Source organism: Drosophila sechellia, chromosome 3L, assembly GCF_004382195.2.
Source record: "Drosophila sechellia strain sech25 chromosome 3L, ASM438219v1, whole genome shotgun sequence".
Lineage (NCBI taxonomy): Eukaryota > Metazoa > Arthropoda > Insecta > Diptera > Drosophilidae > Drosophila > Drosophila sechellia.
Genome location: NC_045951.1, coordinates 4,263,508 through 4,279,637, shown reverse-complemented (window position 1 = coordinate 4,279,637; position 16,130 = coordinate 4,263,508). Strand labels below are relative to the sequence as shown.

Here is a 16,130-nt window from a genome sequence, read left to right as displayed (position 1 = left end):
GGTTCGCATTGTCATACAAACGAGGCAAATGGGAATATTAACTACGATCATCTTAAATTTGCTAAATAATGATTACCACTCCTAATTCTTAGATTATTACGAACCTGTGTTCAAAAGTATACTACACTCTTTAAGATTCCCCTTTTAAAACTGCATTATCACAATGATAACGAGGAAAATCTTTGCTTGTGCCTGTTTATTTGCCAAGCACAAGTGCGGAATGAATACACGCAGAAAAATGTGTCTACTGATAAACACTTTTTAGTTGATAGGTATGAAAATATTTGAAAATATCAGAAACTCTGTTTGAAATATTAAAAAAAAAAAAAAACAATGGCCGATTTAAAAACGGCTAGTTTTGCCAATAGAAATAAAAAGGCAATATATATTATTGGTTAAAAATGATATCTACGCTGGATGCTTTCCTCCACATTTTCAATAAAACCAAAAGAAGTACGAAAATACATGTAAATTTATTGCAACACACATATTTACATATTGATCTAATCCCTTTGAGCTTAAACACTTTAAAAACAACAGCGGACGCTAATCCGCACCTGGAATCGGATTTATGCGCGCATCCATTATAGCCGCATGAGGTTCGTGTCCCTGGGACAATACATACGATTTCATTCAAAAATATTGACTACATCTAGGTTGAACTAAAGCGAATTAGCACTCAAAATTGTAACAATTGATAACAGTGGTGGTGTCTATCTACGCGGCACGTGCGTCATTGATGGTGGAGGGCACATGCACCTCCAGGCCCTCCATGTCCTTGGACAGGGTGATCTGGCAGCCCAACCGCGAGGTGTCCGTCAGTTCGTACGCCAGATCCAGCATGTCCAGCTCCTCATCGCCGGGTTTGTCCGGGAGCTTCTCGAAATCGCTGGTCTTGAAGATCAGGTGGCAGGTGGAGCAGGTCAGCGTGCCCTCACAGGCCCCGAAGCCATCCAGATCCACATTGTTGTTGACCACCACGTCCAGCAGGGAGTCACCCACTTTTCCGGACGTCTTAATCTTGTCCCCATTGGCACGCACGAAGGTTATGTTAACACTGCAATAGAGAGATTGGTCAATGTTAACGCTGCTCTGGCGGTGTGGAGCTACCATTGTAGTGCTCGTGGGGTGGGGGAGATACTCACACATCTTTCGTTTTCAGGGCCAATCCCGTCGAGAAAGTGCGCGTTGCGATCGGCGATCGCAAATTGAGGCTGCGTAGCGCCAATCTGGAGGCAGCTCTGCATGAGTTAATGACTAGCATTCTGGTTAGGATTCCTTTGCGATCTCTTTCTAAACTGACCACACGCACCCACTCGTGTCGCTGCGATCGGTTGTTAAATAATAAGGAAATCAATAAAATTGTGTTAAACGTGAAGTTGTGTGTGACCGTATTGGACTTTCTGAAAAAGACGTCGTGCCTTTAACGTACTAAAAAATAACACAGCTGCATAAGCAGAATTTTTAAAATTAAACATTTGAATTTTTGCGCTAATTTTTTGCACAAAATACATAATTAACATCAACTTTCTGCTTATAACGGAGTTAATTTGTGTTACAGCAAAAAGTATATGTTGCTGTTGCAGTTCAGGTGTGAAAACACTTAATACTAAAACAGGGTTGCGATAGACAATGAAGAAAACCTGTATTCACCTGAAGGCAGACAACCCTGTGCGTCAAAACAAGAAGATTTAAGAGTGGAATAAATTGAATTACGTTTTAAAACCTAAACAATGGGCGTGTTGGACAATATAGCGATGCACTTCACGGGGGATGCGTCCAGGAACAGGAACACCTCCATAATAGCTGGTCTTCTGGTAAGGCAACAACCGCAAACAAAGAGCCACCCGCCTGACAGTGCATTTTTTCTCCTTAGTTTTTCGCAGGATGGTGGGTTCTAATCGATGCCATGTCCATCGACGGCAAGCACCAGATTACCACAGGACACGTCTTCATCGGCATCTTCGGCACCATCAGCTTCTGCATGGTGAACGCAGTGAAGGGAGAACATGTAACACACACTTATCATTGGGCTTTACAAGTGACTCACTTCTTTTGCTTGTGCGCAGATTTCGGATGAGAACTCATCGGAGTCCGGCGCCAGGATAGCGAAGATCTGGCTGCTTGTAGGCTTCCTAATGGGTTTTGCCTCCATCATTGCCGCCATCTGGGTGATGATAGACGACTTCATCAACAATGGTAAGAAATAAACAGAGATTTAAGGATTCCTTAACTGAATTGCACCCACTTATCGTTTTTCAGAAAAGAAGGATGGCTGGTTTGGCGTGGCTCTGCTGATGCAGAACGTCTTCATCCTGTTCGCCAGTTTGGTCTACAAGTTTGGACGCAACGAGGAAGAGTGGAATGAGTAAAGCTTCCATTCAAAATATTGCACAAGGGAACGCTGCTTTTAGTATCTAGACTCATTACGTACATATTCAGGAGTCCAAGGAGTTTATGCTTGAGGCCGTGGACACCATCACTCGCAAAGCCTCACCCCACATTGAAGCGTAAACTGTCCAACTCTGCTACTGTTCATATTCGAAAGAATCGTCGAAGCTGTACGGATTTCCCTCATTACTTCCGACATTCATCCGCTTTGAATCGGAATAGGGCGCAGAGCAGGGCCAATAATCTCATTTATATTTAATAAAATAAACGACAAGTCACTTGCGTAAGGCCACCTTTGAGCTGTGCTTTATTTTCAGGCAGAGAGCGTTGTGAGTAGCAACAGGACGATCAACCCAAGCCGCCCGCTGCCCCGACTACATCTACAAGGATAGCGACCGTTAAGAGGAAAGGTTTAATAGCTGGTCAAACTTGTGCATCGTACGCGTCAATGGGACACTCGTGCTCGTTTTGCAGGCACCACTGCGGCTGCATGGCCTCCGCACCCAGCCCGTTGTCCACCAGTCGCTGGCGGTGGAGCAGCAGACGTGACTCCGCCTGGCGCCAACCCTCGGCAGGATTTGACCAAAGTCGCTCGGCCAGGGCACTGGCCCTGGGCCAGAAGCGGTTGTCCAGGGTGTGCTCGTCAATCTGCTCTGACCAAATGGCTCCCTCCGCGCCCAAAACATGATGCTCGTAGTCGCCGGCGATGGATTTCAAACTGTTGTCGTACACCTTCTGCCAGCCAATGTAGGGTGAGCACCAGTTGTTGCCATCGGTCACCCAGCCAGCTCCGCCGCAGTCCAAGTACAGGGCATCGTAGTTCGACACAATGATCTTGTAGCCGCGCTCCAGAATCTTCTTTACCTTCGGATCTGCACCAGTGGTCCAGATCTGAATGATGTAACGCTCTGGGTTCAGATACTCGTCAATGAAGGGCTCCTCGGTGAGACCACTAGTCCACAGAATGATCGGTGTGTGCGTACCATTGGCCACCTTGTCCACGCGACCAAGAGCCTCCGTCTGGAAGTGTCCCCACAAGCGCATAAAGTCGGCGGTCTCCAGGCCCCAACCCTGCTTCTTCATCCACTGCTGGATGGGCTGGCTGCTGTTCCAGCAGCTGGTGGACACTTCATCGCCGCCCATGTGGAAGACATCAGGGTTGAACTGATCGAACATGGTGCCGTAAATGTCCTCCAGCACATCGTACATTTCGTTCACAGTGGGATCGAGTTGGCCACACGGTGGCTCCACGCAGAAGGACTTCCATGGCTGGGCATTGAAGCAGGCGGTCATGTTCTTGTGCTGCCAGCCCTCACCCACATGGGCAGGGGCATCGAATTCTGGCATAACACGGATGCCTCGCACGCGACCGTACTCCACAACCTCGGCCACGTCCCGACGGGTGTACACCTGGCGTTGGGAATAGGCTCCCAGCTTGTGCAGCTCCGGTCGCTTCTTCACCTCCAGTGGGAAGCTGTGCGAGTCCGTGATGTGCCAGTGAAAGGTGTTCAGTTTGACCAAGGCCATGCCCTCTAAGGAGGAAAAAAGGATACTGATAGAGTCAATGGAAAACATACCCCTCCCCTGCCTCTTTCCTGAACCAATGCCTTACCCAACGTCCTCTTGATGGACTTCACCGAGTAGTAGTTACGGGAGGTGTCCAGGAGCAATCCACGCCACTTGTACAGCGGGGCATCGTTGATGGTGGCGTTGGCAGTCACCTGAACCTCGCGACGGATGTCATCGTACACAATCAACTGGGCCAGGGTCTCCAGACCATGTCGGGCTCCAAAGAAGTTGGCCGCGGTTATGTTGGCCAGCACATGACCCGAAGCATCCGTATCAATTTCCAGCGTATAGCTCTCATCCGTATCCAGGGTGAGTCTGGCCGGAGTTGGCTCATCCGGAGTATTGATGTTCACAGACATACGGTAGCCACCTCGTGCCAGAACCTTGCGATCCGGGATCTGGGCTTCGAGCATGTCCATGAAACGTTCTTCAGCCGCTCGCCATAGCTTCTGCTGGCGGGCAGTTCCATTGAAATTAAAGTCAATGAAGGAGATGTCCACTTGGCGCATCAACGTGTCCAGACGCACAGTGCCCGTCGGTTTGGGCCACAGGGTGCCGATGGAGCTGCCGCAGAAGAGCCGGCACACGGGCAGACTGATGGCCTTGGCGTAGTTCTCCTCGCTGAGCTCCACCTTCTGGCAGAAGCCACTGCGGCACTCGTATCCGTAAACCAAGTCACTGGATGCCAGAATCAAGTCAAAGAGAAAGTCAGTGACCTAATCTATATAGCAAACGAGGTTTGATTCACTCACTCCGAGCTGTGGGCCGCCAGGTGAGACACCAGGGCCAGGAGCAGGGCCACTCCAAGTGCAGTCCGCGTCCACTTCATTTCGTCAACCTCAGCACAGAAACTCTCAAAGCCAACTGGCGAATGCTTCGGGAATGATAATTAAACAAATTAAGTATTTCAAAACAAGTTTCTGCCGCCGAGTAGAGAGCTCATCGTCTGTGCCAAAGAGTCAAGCCAAGTAAACAAAGAACCAGATTTCCTGCAAGCCCACTTCTGAATACCCTATCTTTTAAATTGAACAAGTTAGATGAAGAACGATAGTTTGCAAAATGACTGTCATACGTGTCGTATGAGCAATATTTTTGTCTATATTAAATATCGATCTCTTGTTGTAATCTTAATAGATTGAAAATATCAACACAATCTGTTTTTAGATTTTTAGAGTGCAATATATAGATAATTTTCCTGATAAGCCCGCACCACGAAAAGGATGGCTAACAATAATCCACCGCCGTACCAAAATATAAGTTATTCCAAATCGATTCCAACTGAACTTGGCTGCTGTTCAGTGCAGACTAAAGCTACGGCTTCCCTCTGTTGCCAATTTAACTGCCCACCAGCATCGATTCTGGCCCTCATACACGCACACCACCAGCCACCAGGTGTGGAAAGCAATGGGGAATGTCAGGAAAAGATTACATAGTTTTGCTTTTTAATTATCTTTCCCTGTGCCGGTCGTCATATTTTTAAGTTCAAAGCCACAGGCAGAACAGCAATCTGGTACTATAAATCTTGAGGAATGAGATTTCGGCCACAGGGGACTCTCAATTAGATTGGCAGTGGGTAAACAAATTTATAACATCCAGTTTCGAGTGTACTTAATTCCATTGAGAGTGGTTTATATTTGTATAATCTAATGTTTTTATTCTACGTTGGGTTCACACCCTTCAGCGTGAGTGTGTTATCCTCGTAGACCTCCAGAACGTCGGCCAAATGCTCGTTGTCTCTGGGCTTCTTGAACTGGCGCTTCTTGTTGGCCGCCTTCTTGCGCTTGGGAATTGCTTTCTTGAGGCCATGGTCCTGCATGGAGCGAATGCCCTGCTTCTCGAGGTACTCGTCGATCTTGGCGTCGTCCATTGCATCGACCGTAGCCGAGCGCCATAGCTTCTGGAACTCGTCGTCCACCTGAGATGGTAGAATTGATTAATTAGGCTGGGATTTTAGAAGTGTGCATTTATGACCCACCGAAAAGTTAGCAGTCCTGTCGTTGTAGAACAATATCTTCTTTTTGTCAATGGGTCTAATAACAAAAAGTATTTCGGCTGATCTGTTCTTCAGCACCTTTTCGCAGTGTGGTAGAGATTCCTGGACATCGTCCAGCAAAATGCCGCCCAGGCCCTTTAAATCATGTTGCTTTAGCAGACGCATCAGCGTTTTGCCATCCTTGATCTTGTAGACTGGCTTGAAACTGAACTTGGTGCCACAGGGACTGGCTTCCACCTTGGGATTGTTGTGCAGAGCCTCGCTGGCAAGCCACTAAAATTGAGGAATATTGAGTTGATAACCTGCTAAAAATTATCATGCACTGTAGCTAACATTCTTCACGGATTGACCAATGTCCAGCTGGTTGGTCTCGTCCAGAATCTCATCGATTGTCAGGGGATGGTCGTCGCCGTCCTGGTGACGTGTGCGCATGAATTTCACAATCTTGGCCAGCACGCCAAAGCGGTACTGGGAACTGCCGGACATGGTCTTGTAGCTAAGTATGGAATGCAAGAGTTCCACATGGTTAGGAACCATTTCTGGCAGTAGCAGAGGCTCTCAAGGAACTCACGTTGTGGCATCCAGCTTGGGAGCATTGGGCGGGCGCATTTTGCGCCTGGAATCATCGCTAGGCGGCGGTGGAGCTGGTCTATCGGGCTTGGACTTCTTTTCCACGCTATTTAAAAAGGATAACATGTAAATTTCGTGAAGCTATCTTTATCAGAGGGGCCACAAGTGCGGTACTTACGTTGGCGTGGCCATCGCCCGCTTTTTGAAGGCCTCGCGTTCGCGAAGCAGTGCTGGATCCATTGCGAATCTGTTTCTTATTATTTAGCTCTACGAAATAGTTTTTTGCTGCGAGAAATCAACAATTTACAAAATCTAAACAAAGCCAGCTCAGCTGTCTGTGGAACCGGAACTTACCAGGGCTGCGAAACTGAAGTTGCACATTGGTACCATTTCGGAACTGGTTCATTTAACGCCCTTTCAAGAGTCCATTCGCTTTTAAAAAAATATATAAATGGAAAATTTTTATAACGAGAATTGAAAGAAAAAAAATCCATTCTTGATTTGTTGCTTTCCATTCCGCTTCCAAAGAAATCCGAATAATGGTTTAATTTTTTGGATCCATTTGTATTTGTTGTATTTATTGTTGGCCTTATACAGTAAAATATCTTTTTTTTTAAATCTAATATATGAAAAGAATAACTTTTCACGCTGTGGCTTAGCGTGTATTTAAGAGACAGAGTTGATACTCTTGAGAAATTCATTGCGCTTGAATGTATTGCTTGGCTGAATCTCGTCGGAATACGTTTGTAAGAGTTCAAGTTTCACAGAGTTCGTTTCTGTATCACGGGTAGATTCAAAAGTCCCCTAAGCGGTATGAGTACACATATATACGACATTTTGTGTATATAGTGCATATAGCAAGCATTGCAGTTTCGTTGGCTCCGTTTAAAGGTCGTATGGGTCTTTCTACGAGTGCTCTGTACGAGGCCCACTTGAGTAAGTCAATAGGTAGAGTAGTCAACGGGTGTGGTGATTTCGTTGGCCTGTTTGGTTTGTTCACCCGGGTATGGTCTTCGTTCGCCGTTTCCGTTTCCGGTCTGCGTTCTCCAGTCCCCGTGGTTCTGGTTCGGGTTCTTGTGGCATTCCGTAAAGAGAGTGTTGTTGTGGTGGTGGTTCTTGTTTGGTTATTGGTTGGTTGTTGCGTTGTTTGGTGGTTGGTGGTCAGTTCAACTGTTTTTATCGGACTGTATGCTCAAGTTAGTTACGTACTCGTACATTGCGTTCTCTGTAAGTTCTTGGTTGTCAGTGGGTCTGTGGAGATAGAAAGATAAAAAAGGGTTTGGCTTATTATGTTCGCGCTCAGTGGGCGGCATGGGTATCGTGGACATCGATGGCCAACCGGTGCACAGGGCAGGTGCAGCAGGAGGTTGGCCCAACAAAGACGCTCGGCACATTGACTTAAAACTCTAAAAGGTTTCGGTTTGGAATTTGCACAGCTACTTACCTCGGACCACGGCACACACTCAGTTCAACTACATTAATAGATACAGGAATTATGCATACTCAACTAGCTACTTACACTCAGTTACGCCTCAAACGCTTGCGACCGCCATCATCGCCGTCGGACCCACTGCGCTCCTCAGCCTCCATGACCTGAAATAAGATAAAAATTGAAAATTGATTAGAATTGCTTGCTTGTCAGCAACAGAACACGAGTACAAGGTACAAACCTTGATTTTGGTGCCGCAAATTTCGGCTCCGTTTAGGGTGCGAATGGCCAATTGAGCACTCTCGACCTCCGCATACTTGACGTAGCCACAGTTCTTGTTGGGCAGAAGGTAGACGTCGATCAGTCCCGACCAGCAAGAGAAAATGTTCTTCAATATCGAATGCGGCAAGTTCTGAGTTGATGGGAAAGAAACAACGTTTATAACTAATGCGAATTGGACACGGTACAGTGATACCTACCGCTGAGAGCACAATGAACAGTCGTTGGGCCACCTGGTCGTCCGGCGATGCCAGTGGCTGAGTTGGGGGCAAAGGCACATTGCAGATGGCATCCTTTTTGGTGCGCTCTAAAATAAAAGTCCACATTAAGTATAGACATAGGAAATAGCATGCATTTAAAGCCAAAAATGTGCTAGGAAATAAACCAAACAAAAGCGTTTAATAAATGGCTACAGGTGATGGCGCGGCCTGTAGCCCTTGATAGGTTTAACTCGCTTACTGTCTATGAAGGATGTGTCCATGCGAGCTGAGCTCATTCCATTGACTTTGACAATGATGCGTTCGCCCATTGGGTACTCCAGGCCATGGAGTTTGTCCCTAAAGAAAAATAGTGTTTTAAAACCTGCATGAAAATGAGTTTTAGAGCTATGTTTACTTGGCATAAATTGCGGCTTCTGGGTTGTCATACACCACTAAGGCCTCATTGGTGCGCGGTCCATCTGCAAAGGGTATTGAAAGTAGTTTAAAAGGCTATTGGAACCCACACTGGGCTGGTTACTTACGTTCCCGCATGATTTGGCAGTAATCCAAGCCGGGAATGATGTCGAAGAGACGCCAGAGCTGATCCTGGTTGACGCAGTTGCTCACGTTAACCTCAAGGCAGGACGGCTGGGCCACTGGCACATTCTGCATGCGCAGGAAGGCCGCCATGTCGTTGTTCTGCGACACATTCCAGTCGTTGTTGTAGCTGCTGCTGCCGCCGCCACCGCTGCTGCTACCGCCTCCATTAAAATTGGAATTGCCACGTCCCGAGCTGCTATACAAGGGATTGTCCTCGGAGGGACGGCCGTACTGGTCTCGCTGCGTGCGCGTAGAACCCTTTGGTTCGGCAAAGACAGCTTTATACTTGGCGGAACAGTTCTCGAAAGCCACAGCTGCATAGTAGAACCTGTGTGTTGAGATTAGATTAGTTATGGCTAGGACAATTAGCAATGCGACATTCGCCACGCACTTGGTGAAGCGGACATATCCGAAGCCCTTGGGATTGCCATTGTTCTTCTCCTTGACAATTGTGACAGATTCCACATCGCCCCACTGCGAGAATTCCTCGCGAATATCCTCCTCGGTGGCCGTTTTGGGGATGACTATGAAGAGTCTCACGTACTTCTCCTGCTCGTTCTCAGACTTATTTGAGCCCTGATTCCGACTGGAAGAAGGGTGCATGGGTTAGGTCATGCTATTGGACCAGTAATGGAAGCTAAACTCACTTGGCTGCCACAAGGACTTTAAGGGTGCGATCCATCTTGCCGATGGTCTTGCCGTTCATCTCCTCCTGCGCCTTGGCCGCATCGGATGTCTTGGAGAACTTGACGTAGGCGATTCCCTTGTTCTCCTGGGTGTGCTTGTCCTTCACCACCCAGATATCCTCGATTTCGCCGTATGGCGAGAAGGCTTCACGGAAATCCTCCTCCGTGTGCGCCTTGTTGCAAATGATGAAGAGACGCGACATCGGCGGATCGTCGTCGTTTGAGTACTCCTGGCCGCCACGTCCCCCGCCACTGCGCGATTGTGATCTATAGTCCGACATGGTTCTGATGTATCTATATTTTTCCGCTCCGTTAAAATTATTTGCACTACGACTTCTTTCGCTTTTGCCGCTTTGAGACTCAGGCGTATACACACAAGATAGTGATGTGAACTTTTCGATAGATGTCAAAACAGTTCCCATGGCTGTTTCTGTGCTTCTTTCGTTGAATGAATGGCTTGTTTCGTTGAATGAACTGGTTCCTTTAATTATAAAATTTAAAAATCCATATTTCAGATGGTAATTTCAAGGAGTTACAGATCCAAACTGCATTGCAGGGATTAAAGTATAAATTCCCAAAAATAAGTGCAAAAAGGAGCATTGGGTAGGTGAATATCCTCCCAAAAGGTCCAACATCATTTAGGTAATAGTTATAAAAATAGATAACGCCCCTTAGCAGCAGCTGGTAGGTGACTTTTTACCTGAAAAATGTCACCTACCTGTGATGTAATCTCATTTAAATGCCATTTGCAAGCGCGCCTAACACTTCAGTTGCATTTTCCAATTCAACATGAAATCACTTCTGACTATCTACATTTTGCTATCCTTTGGAGAGTTAGGCCTCGCTAACATGGCACAAATGCGAAAGAAATCACACACCGAGGAATTCGAAGGAATGCCAGCTCTGTTCAGGGCCATGTCCTCTTCTCCAAACGATGGATACACCTACAATTGGAGCGTGGTTTCGTTTTCAACGAATGGACAACCAGGATCCGGTGTAAACTGCACCGTTTTGTATCTGGATCAGTGCACATCCTGGAATAAGTGTAGACAGACCTGCCTGAAAACCGGAGCCACCAGCTATAGGTGGTTTCATGACGGATGCTGCGAGTGTGTGGGAGAACTTTGCACGAATTATGGCGTAAATGAGAGCAGATGTCGACTATGTCCTGAACCCGGACTTGAAGATGAAGAGGATTAAAAATTACTTTGGCAAGAAAATATGTTCTAATGCCAGCTAGAGGCTAATTATCGCTACGTTATTATAATTCCAATTTATTTTCTAGATTATGAAAACTTAAAATTCGATTTAATTTTTGGTGGTTTTTGATTTTAAATTACGGTATTTTCAAATACTGCCCATGAAGTGTTGGAAAATACCACTATTCGGGTGCACGTGCTGTCGCCGCCCTGGCTTTGAATGAATAGCCATCCCTGGTTGTTGTCACTCCACGTTTTGCCTTCGCACTTTTCAATTGTTTTTAATTATTTAAACTACAAAATATGGGTCGCAAGTTCCAGAATAAGAAAAAGAAGGCCGCGCCGCAGCTGGAGATAGTGCCGCTGGATGAAAATCCACCACTGCCGCCACAGAGATCCTCAGATGATGTGGTGCCCAAAAAGGCAAGAAAAGTGACTTCTCTAAATCTTGAATTCCTTAACTAAAAACTGGATTTTATTTACAGGAAAAATGGGTGAACAAACAGCGCGTGCTTGTCTTCTCCGCGCGCGGTATTAGCCACCGGGACCGACACTTAATGAAGGATATTAAAACCCTAATGCCGCACCACCGACCCGAATCCAAAATGGAGCGCTCCAAAACCTTGTCGGTTGTCAACGAAATGTGCGAAATGAAGCACTGCAATAAGGCGATGCTGTTCGAGGGACGCCGGAAAAGGGATCTGTACATGTGGATATCCAACACCTCGGGATCCACTGGTCCATCCGCTAAATTCCTCATCGAAAACATTCACACAATGGCCGAACTGAAGATGACGGGCAACTGCTTGCGAGGATCGCGTCCGCTGCTCTCCTTTGACTCCAAATTCGACGAGCTGCCGCACCTTAAGCTGCTCAAGGAGCTGTTCGTGCAGACCTACTCCGTGCCCAACCATCATCCCAAGAGCCAGCCCTTCGTGGATCACGTTTTCACCTTCACCTACCTGGACAAACGCATCTGGTTCAGAAATTTCCAGATTCTATCCGAGGATGGAGGTTTGTCCGAAGTCGGGCCGCGTTACGTGATGAATCCTGTGAAAATATTCGATGGTTCCTTCACTGGCAAAACCATCTGGGAGAATCCGGACTACGTGAGTCCATCCAAACAGCGTCAGGTACTCAAGAAGGCCGCCAAGGATAAGTACGTAAACCGAGTGGAGCAAAAGGTCAAGCACGAGGCCACGCGACCGATGAGAGCTTACGATGGCATGGATAACGATGAGCTATTCGAGGACGATGATCCCGTGGAGACGGCCAAGATACTGGCTGCGATAGCCAAAAAGAAGAAGGAGGAAGCCGCCAAACAGACACCCAAATCGGCGCTGACCAAGAAGATCAAGGAGAAACAACTGCAGGCCGTGAAAGATGTGATTGAAAGAAAGAAGGCAAGAACCATTAAACGCGTGAAAAAGGTTTAAACACCTCATTTTACATATATTAAGATACAAAAACGATTAAACTTTATAAATACGTTTATAAACTGTGCATCCTAAGTTTGAATATATCAATAGACAAGATTACCAGTTATTATTAGTCCCACTGTTCTGCTTTGTACGTCGCGACGGAGTAATGGTATGTATATAAATATTAACATCCTAATGAGATGTGCGTTGAGTTTCGTGGGGTTCTGCGCTTGGAATACAAAAGCGAAAGCATCTAGCTGCGTCTTAGAACTACTCCGCCGACATGGGAGCCACCTCGGGATCGGACTGAGGGAGTCGGGTAATACTAAATGGCTGCTTGTTGATGGGCATCATTTGAACAACTTCGATGGGCGGCTCCTCGCCAGGCTGCAGCGGTTCCTCGCCTACCAGCTTGGCCAAGTTGCTCTGCGCCCAACGACCAGAGCGACCATTCAGGGTCTTATCCTCGCAGACGCAGAGGAATAAGGTATCGACTACCATCTATTAACGAGTCATGGGTTAGCCACAAGCTTGATCATATTGTAAAGAAACACCTACCTCAAACAGCGAGAGGATAATGTGAGCAATAAAGAAGGAGAATATGATGATGATTATGACGGGGGCCATGTAGAAATTCAGACCGGGCATATCCTTGAGCAAAACGATACCAATCAGGCCAGAGAGCGCGGCCACCACAACCTTTCCCAGAAAGAGAATGAAGTCGCCCACACTGTTAATGGTGGCCACTTGCAGGACATTCGTGGCCATGGCATTCCAAGCCTAGAAAGTAACATAAATTTGTAAATTTAGAGCATTCAAAACTTGTGGGATAGTAGACTTACAATGCCAGCAGCGGGGCAGAAGTTAATGGATTCGATAGCCACCACGGTGTAGGCATTATGATTCAAGAAGCGAATGAACTTCTCGAGCAGCCAGAAACCACAAATGCAGCACTTCAAACAGCAGGCGGCGCACTCCGATCCCTTGTCCTCGCCCTTTTTCAATCTGAAATGTCAAGTTCAATTAGTAAAGAATGGGAAACGCTTGGAAAGTGACGATGATTCAACTTACTTGGCGTACAAATAAGTGAGTATCAGGCGGGGAATCTTGAAAATAGTGATGACAAAGGATCCCTTGGCCACCGTACCCAAATGATACTTAACCAGTTTGCCAATGGCGTAAAACGTGGGTGTGCTGGTCGGTTTTTGGAAGTACCAGAAGGCCACGGCTGCGGCCAAAGCGAACTGCTGACATGCGAATATAAACTCCACCGTCCATATAAGACCCACCACATAGATCCAGAACATGCTGCGAAGAGCTCCGGCATCGGCATATTCTACACGGGCATTTGCTGTTTAAGGAAAACATTTGGTTAATTCTCTGGAATCTTAAGTGCAGTAACTTAAGGAGAAATCTATTGTATATACAATTTAGATCGAAGAGTAAGTGAGGAGAAAACACAGAAATATATACAAATGAGTAAAATTCTGTGCCCTTAGCAAATATCACTTACTTATTCACCAAATCACGTTATAAAATAACCACAAAATGCAAAAATATATGATTCAGATTATTTCAAATTCGTCTGCTTTGGGAAACCTGCATAGAATGGATTTACATCGCAGATATATGAGACCACTTACGTCTTAAATCGTTGACGCCGGTGCTGTTGGAAACGAACAATGCATTTGCTGGCAAAGGCTGCTGATGGGCCTTCGAGTTGTCGAACGGAGCAATGGGACTTTGTCCAGGTGAACTGGCAGTGGCCAGGCAAATGATCACTGCGACCCAAAAGCTTAAGAAGGCTATAAGCACAAGGAAGGCCAAGAGCGGAGCGATCAAAAGTCCTGGGAGATTCATCATGCACTGACCAGCTTCTTCGAAAAGCGCAGACAGGCCAGCCAATTTGTTCTTCAAGAAGTATATGACCACGATAAGGATTATCTGTAAAGGAGACACACTAAGTAACTGCCCATGAAGTATTAAATGAGCTAACAAACCATGGTTATGGTGGCCAGGACGGCCAAGGTTAAGACCGCCTGTTGGTTGCGCACAAACTCCTCCAGCATAGAGTATTGTGTGTTCACTCCAGACTTATTGCGTATGTTGTAGTAGGCATACCACAGAGCAACAGTAAGCGCCACACTGGCCACTATGACCAGAACACAAATGATCCAGGAGACGATGCGAGACAGCCAGTGCATCATGGTCACCAGAGCAATGGAAATGACTAGAGAAAAAGGCTTCTTAGGAAATACTTTGGTGAAGGATGCGGAAACTCTTACGCAAAGCTAATCCACAGACCATGGCAATGATGTGCCAGGTGGAGTAGATGTCGCCCACGAACTGCTGGGCCACATCCCAGTTGTTGAGCATGTCGTAGTAGTTCTGAACCTTCTCGCCCGTACCCTTGGGCACACAGCGATGTAGGACAGGCGAACTGGAAAGAATTAAATTAGCATTTGATTTGGGTGATGTAATCAACACACACCTCTCATGAACGGGAAAACTGGGACACGGGCCCAGGAAATTGAACGTTTTGGCATCGTTGCCCGCCGTAGTCAGCTGCTGCATGTTGTAGTCGTACTTGCAGAGCTGAGTGCCCGTTTGGCTGTAGTATTCCAGCAGCTCGCTGCCCTTGGTCATAGTTTTGGCGGGACATGACTTGACGCATATCTTGAGCGACTTTTTCAGCTCCTTGACATCGAAATAGAAGAGCTCCGGCTTGTCGAGCGTATTCATGCCGGACAGCGGGAATCCCTGGAACTTTTCATTGTACTTAACGCCACAGGTGTTGCCAAATGAGTCGTAGCCATTGATGATGCGCAAGGGATTTCCATAAACGAACGAAAAGATGGCAATCACTATCTGCAATACGAAAAGGAGGCAAATTAAAGTGGATAGATCATTGTTCAGGTAGCCAACGCCCCATGACCAGCATGTCATGTCAAGGGGCATTATTATTATAATCGCTCTGGCGGGCGACATACCCATGCAAATACTTGACATGGAAATGCTTTCGAGGAGTGGCGTGTCCTGCAGGACAACAGAACAGAACAGCAGAACACCGGTTATCGATTCGCTTCGCAAGGGATTTATATGTGGGCTTATACAATGTCGGACTAACCCTGACTGTTAAATCATCGCATTCATTAGAGGAATTAACAATTCCGCACATGAGCTATTCAGCGATGACGACATGAATGAGACATTTTCAAGTAACAAGTAGCCGCTTTCCGCCCGCAAAAACCGCTCACACACACTGCGAAGCAGACAGACGCGCTGCTCAGATGAATGTCTCAGCTTTCACTTTCCCGATACAGACTTCGGCTGTATATGTATCTAAATAGGGCGAAATCTATTTAATTTCTTACCAAAAACAGCCAGAATATAATGTAAATGGCCAGCCAGCAGGTGTCTGTGCAGGACCGGTATTTGGGCCTATTGTTTTGCGCCTCCCCCTCGCCGTCCTTGCTCTCCGCACAGCCCATTTTGCACTAAGGTATGCTGCTTGGTAATTAGCGGGCCTACTTCCTCTTATCACTTTGCACTTATATCTATTCCTTGAGTATGTTGAGCCACTTGTTTGTTCTATTTTGATTCAATTCACAACCGACGAAACAACAACAACGCCTAAATCCTCAATGCTCAGGTGTGACCAAAAGGTGCGCGGAAAATAAGACCAGGTATCTGCGGCCTACGAAAAATACTAAGATAGCGGTTCATCGTGAGCGCGAGATTTGAAATTTGTAAAATACTTGAATTTATCCATCCATTTTCATCGGAAAAGACA

At 46.6% G+C, this 16,130-nt stretch overlaps 8 protein-coding genes across 12 annotated transcripts; 3 read left to right on the top strand and 5 right to left on the bottom strand.

Moving 5' to 3' along the window:
* Positions 1-454: 454 nt before the first annotated feature.
* LOC6610765 (adrenodoxin-like protein 2, mitochondrial) lies at positions 455-1,398 on the bottom strand. The gene is made up of 2 exons (XM_002035295.2): positions 1,146-1,398; positions 455-1,057 (listed from the first exon to the last, which is right to left on the bottom strand). The coding sequence occupies exons 1-2, from the start codon at positions 1,262-1,264 to the stop codon at positions 718-720; spliced, it is 459 nt and encodes a 152-aa protein (XP_002035331.1). The 5' UTR covers positions 1,265-1,398; the 3' UTR covers positions 455-717.
* A 249-nt stretch (positions 1,399-1,647) lies between these two features.
* On the top strand, positions 1,648-2,678 carry LOC6610764 (transmembrane protein 50A). Its single transcript, XM_002035294.2, has 4 exons — positions 1,648-1,817; positions 1,877-2,011; positions 2,070-2,199; positions 2,263-2,678. Exons 1-4 carry the CDS (start codon positions 1,734-1,736, stop codon positions 2,370-2,372), a joined length of 459 nt encoding a protein of 152 aa, XP_002035330.1. The 5' UTR covers positions 1,648-1,733; the 3' UTR covers positions 2,373-2,678.
* On the bottom strand, positions 2,667-5,296 carry LOC6610763 (chitooligosaccharidolytic beta-N-acetylglucosaminidase). 3 transcript variants are annotated; one of them, XM_002035293.2, is made up of 5 exons: positions 5,208-5,296; positions 4,713-4,834; positions 4,004-4,638; positions 2,834-3,923; positions 2,667-2,771 (listed from the first exon to the last, which is right to left on the bottom strand). In XM_002035293.2, exons 2-5 carry the CDS (start codon positions 4,787-4,789, stop codon positions 2,705-2,707), a joined length of 1,869 nt encoding a protein of 622 aa, XP_002035329.1. In that variant the 5' UTR covers positions 4,790-4,834; positions 5,208-5,296; the 3' UTR covers positions 2,667-2,704. The 3 variants fall into 3 exon arrangements, with proteins under 3 accessions (XP_002035329.1, XP_032576063.1, XP_032576064.1); XM_032720172.1 differs by having other exon boundaries at positions 2,667-3,923; positions 5,208-5,295; XM_032720173.1 differs by lacking the exon at positions 5,208-5,296 and having other exon boundaries at positions 2,667-3,923; positions 4,713-4,914.
* A 260-nt stretch (positions 5,297-5,556) lies between these two features.
* LOC6610762 (general transcription factor IIE subunit 2) lies at positions 5,557-6,981 on the bottom strand. 2 transcript variants are annotated; one of them, XM_032720175.1, is made up of 6 exons: positions 6,878-6,981; positions 6,702-6,808; positions 6,525-6,629; positions 6,287-6,449; positions 5,936-6,226; positions 5,557-5,875 (listed from the first exon to the last, which is right to left on the bottom strand). In XM_032720175.1, exons 2-6 carry the CDS (start codon positions 6,761-6,763, stop codon positions 5,618-5,620), a joined length of 879 nt encoding a protein of 292 aa, XP_032576066.1. In that variant the 5' UTR covers positions 6,764-6,808; positions 6,878-6,981; the 3' UTR covers positions 5,557-5,617. The 2 variants fall into 2 exon arrangements, with proteins under 2 accessions (XP_032576066.1, XP_002035328.1); XM_002035292.2 differs by lacking the exon at positions 6,878-6,981 and having other exon boundaries at positions 6,702-6,865.
* Positions 6,982-7,066: 85 nt separating this feature from the next.
* Positions 7,067-10,099, bottom strand: LOC6610761 (RNA-binding protein 45). Of its 2 annotated transcripts, XM_032720174.1 has the most exons (9): positions 9,679-10,098; positions 9,423-9,617; positions 8,974-9,359; positions 8,847-8,910; positions 8,691-8,788; positions 8,432-8,538; positions 8,194-8,364; positions 8,043-8,116; positions 7,067-7,774 (listed from the first exon to the last, which is right to left on the bottom strand). In XM_032720174.1, the coding sequence occupies exons 1-8, from the start codon at positions 9,996-9,998 to the stop codon at positions 8,045-8,047; spliced, it is 1,413 nt and encodes a 470-aa protein (XP_032576065.1). In that variant the 5' UTR covers positions 9,999-10,098; the 3' UTR covers positions 7,067-7,774; positions 8,043-8,044. The 2 variants fall into 2 exon arrangements, with proteins under 2 accessions (XP_032576065.1, XP_002035327.1); XM_002035291.2 differs by having other exon boundaries at positions 7,067-8,116; positions 9,679-10,099.
* A 374-nt stretch (positions 10,100-10,473) lies between these two features.
* On the top strand, positions 10,474-11,077 carry LOC6610760 (protein twisted gastrulation). The gene has a single exon (XM_002035290.2). The coding sequence runs from the start codon at positions 10,507-10,509 to the stop codon at positions 10,915-10,917; it is 411 nt and encodes a 136-aa protein (XP_002035326.2). The 5' UTR covers positions 10,474-10,506; the 3' UTR covers positions 10,918-11,077.
* Positions 11,078-11,132: 55 nt separating this feature from the next.
* On the top strand, positions 11,133-12,457 carry LOC6610759 (ribosome biogenesis protein BRX1 homolog). The gene is made up of 2 exons (XM_002035289.2): positions 11,133-11,339; positions 11,402-12,457. The coding sequence occupies exons 1-2, from the start codon at positions 11,220-11,222 to the stop codon at positions 12,350-12,352; spliced, it is 1,071 nt and encodes a 356-aa protein (XP_002035325.1). The 5' UTR covers positions 11,133-11,219; the 3' UTR covers positions 12,353-12,457.
* LOC6610758 (CTL-like protein 1) lies at positions 12,330-15,987 on the bottom strand. The gene is made up of 9 exons (XM_002035288.2): positions 15,712-15,987; positions 14,829-15,205; positions 14,623-14,777; positions 14,338-14,567; positions 13,981-14,281; positions 13,409-13,688; positions 13,180-13,342; positions 12,896-13,117; positions 12,330-12,838 (listed from the first exon to the last, which is right to left on the bottom strand). Exons 1-9 carry the CDS (start codon positions 15,826-15,828, stop codon positions 12,608-12,610), a joined length of 2,076 nt encoding a protein of 691 aa, XP_002035324.1. The 5' UTR covers positions 15,829-15,987; the 3' UTR covers positions 12,330-12,607.
* Between the last annotated feature and the right edge of the window lie 143 nt (positions 15,988-16,130).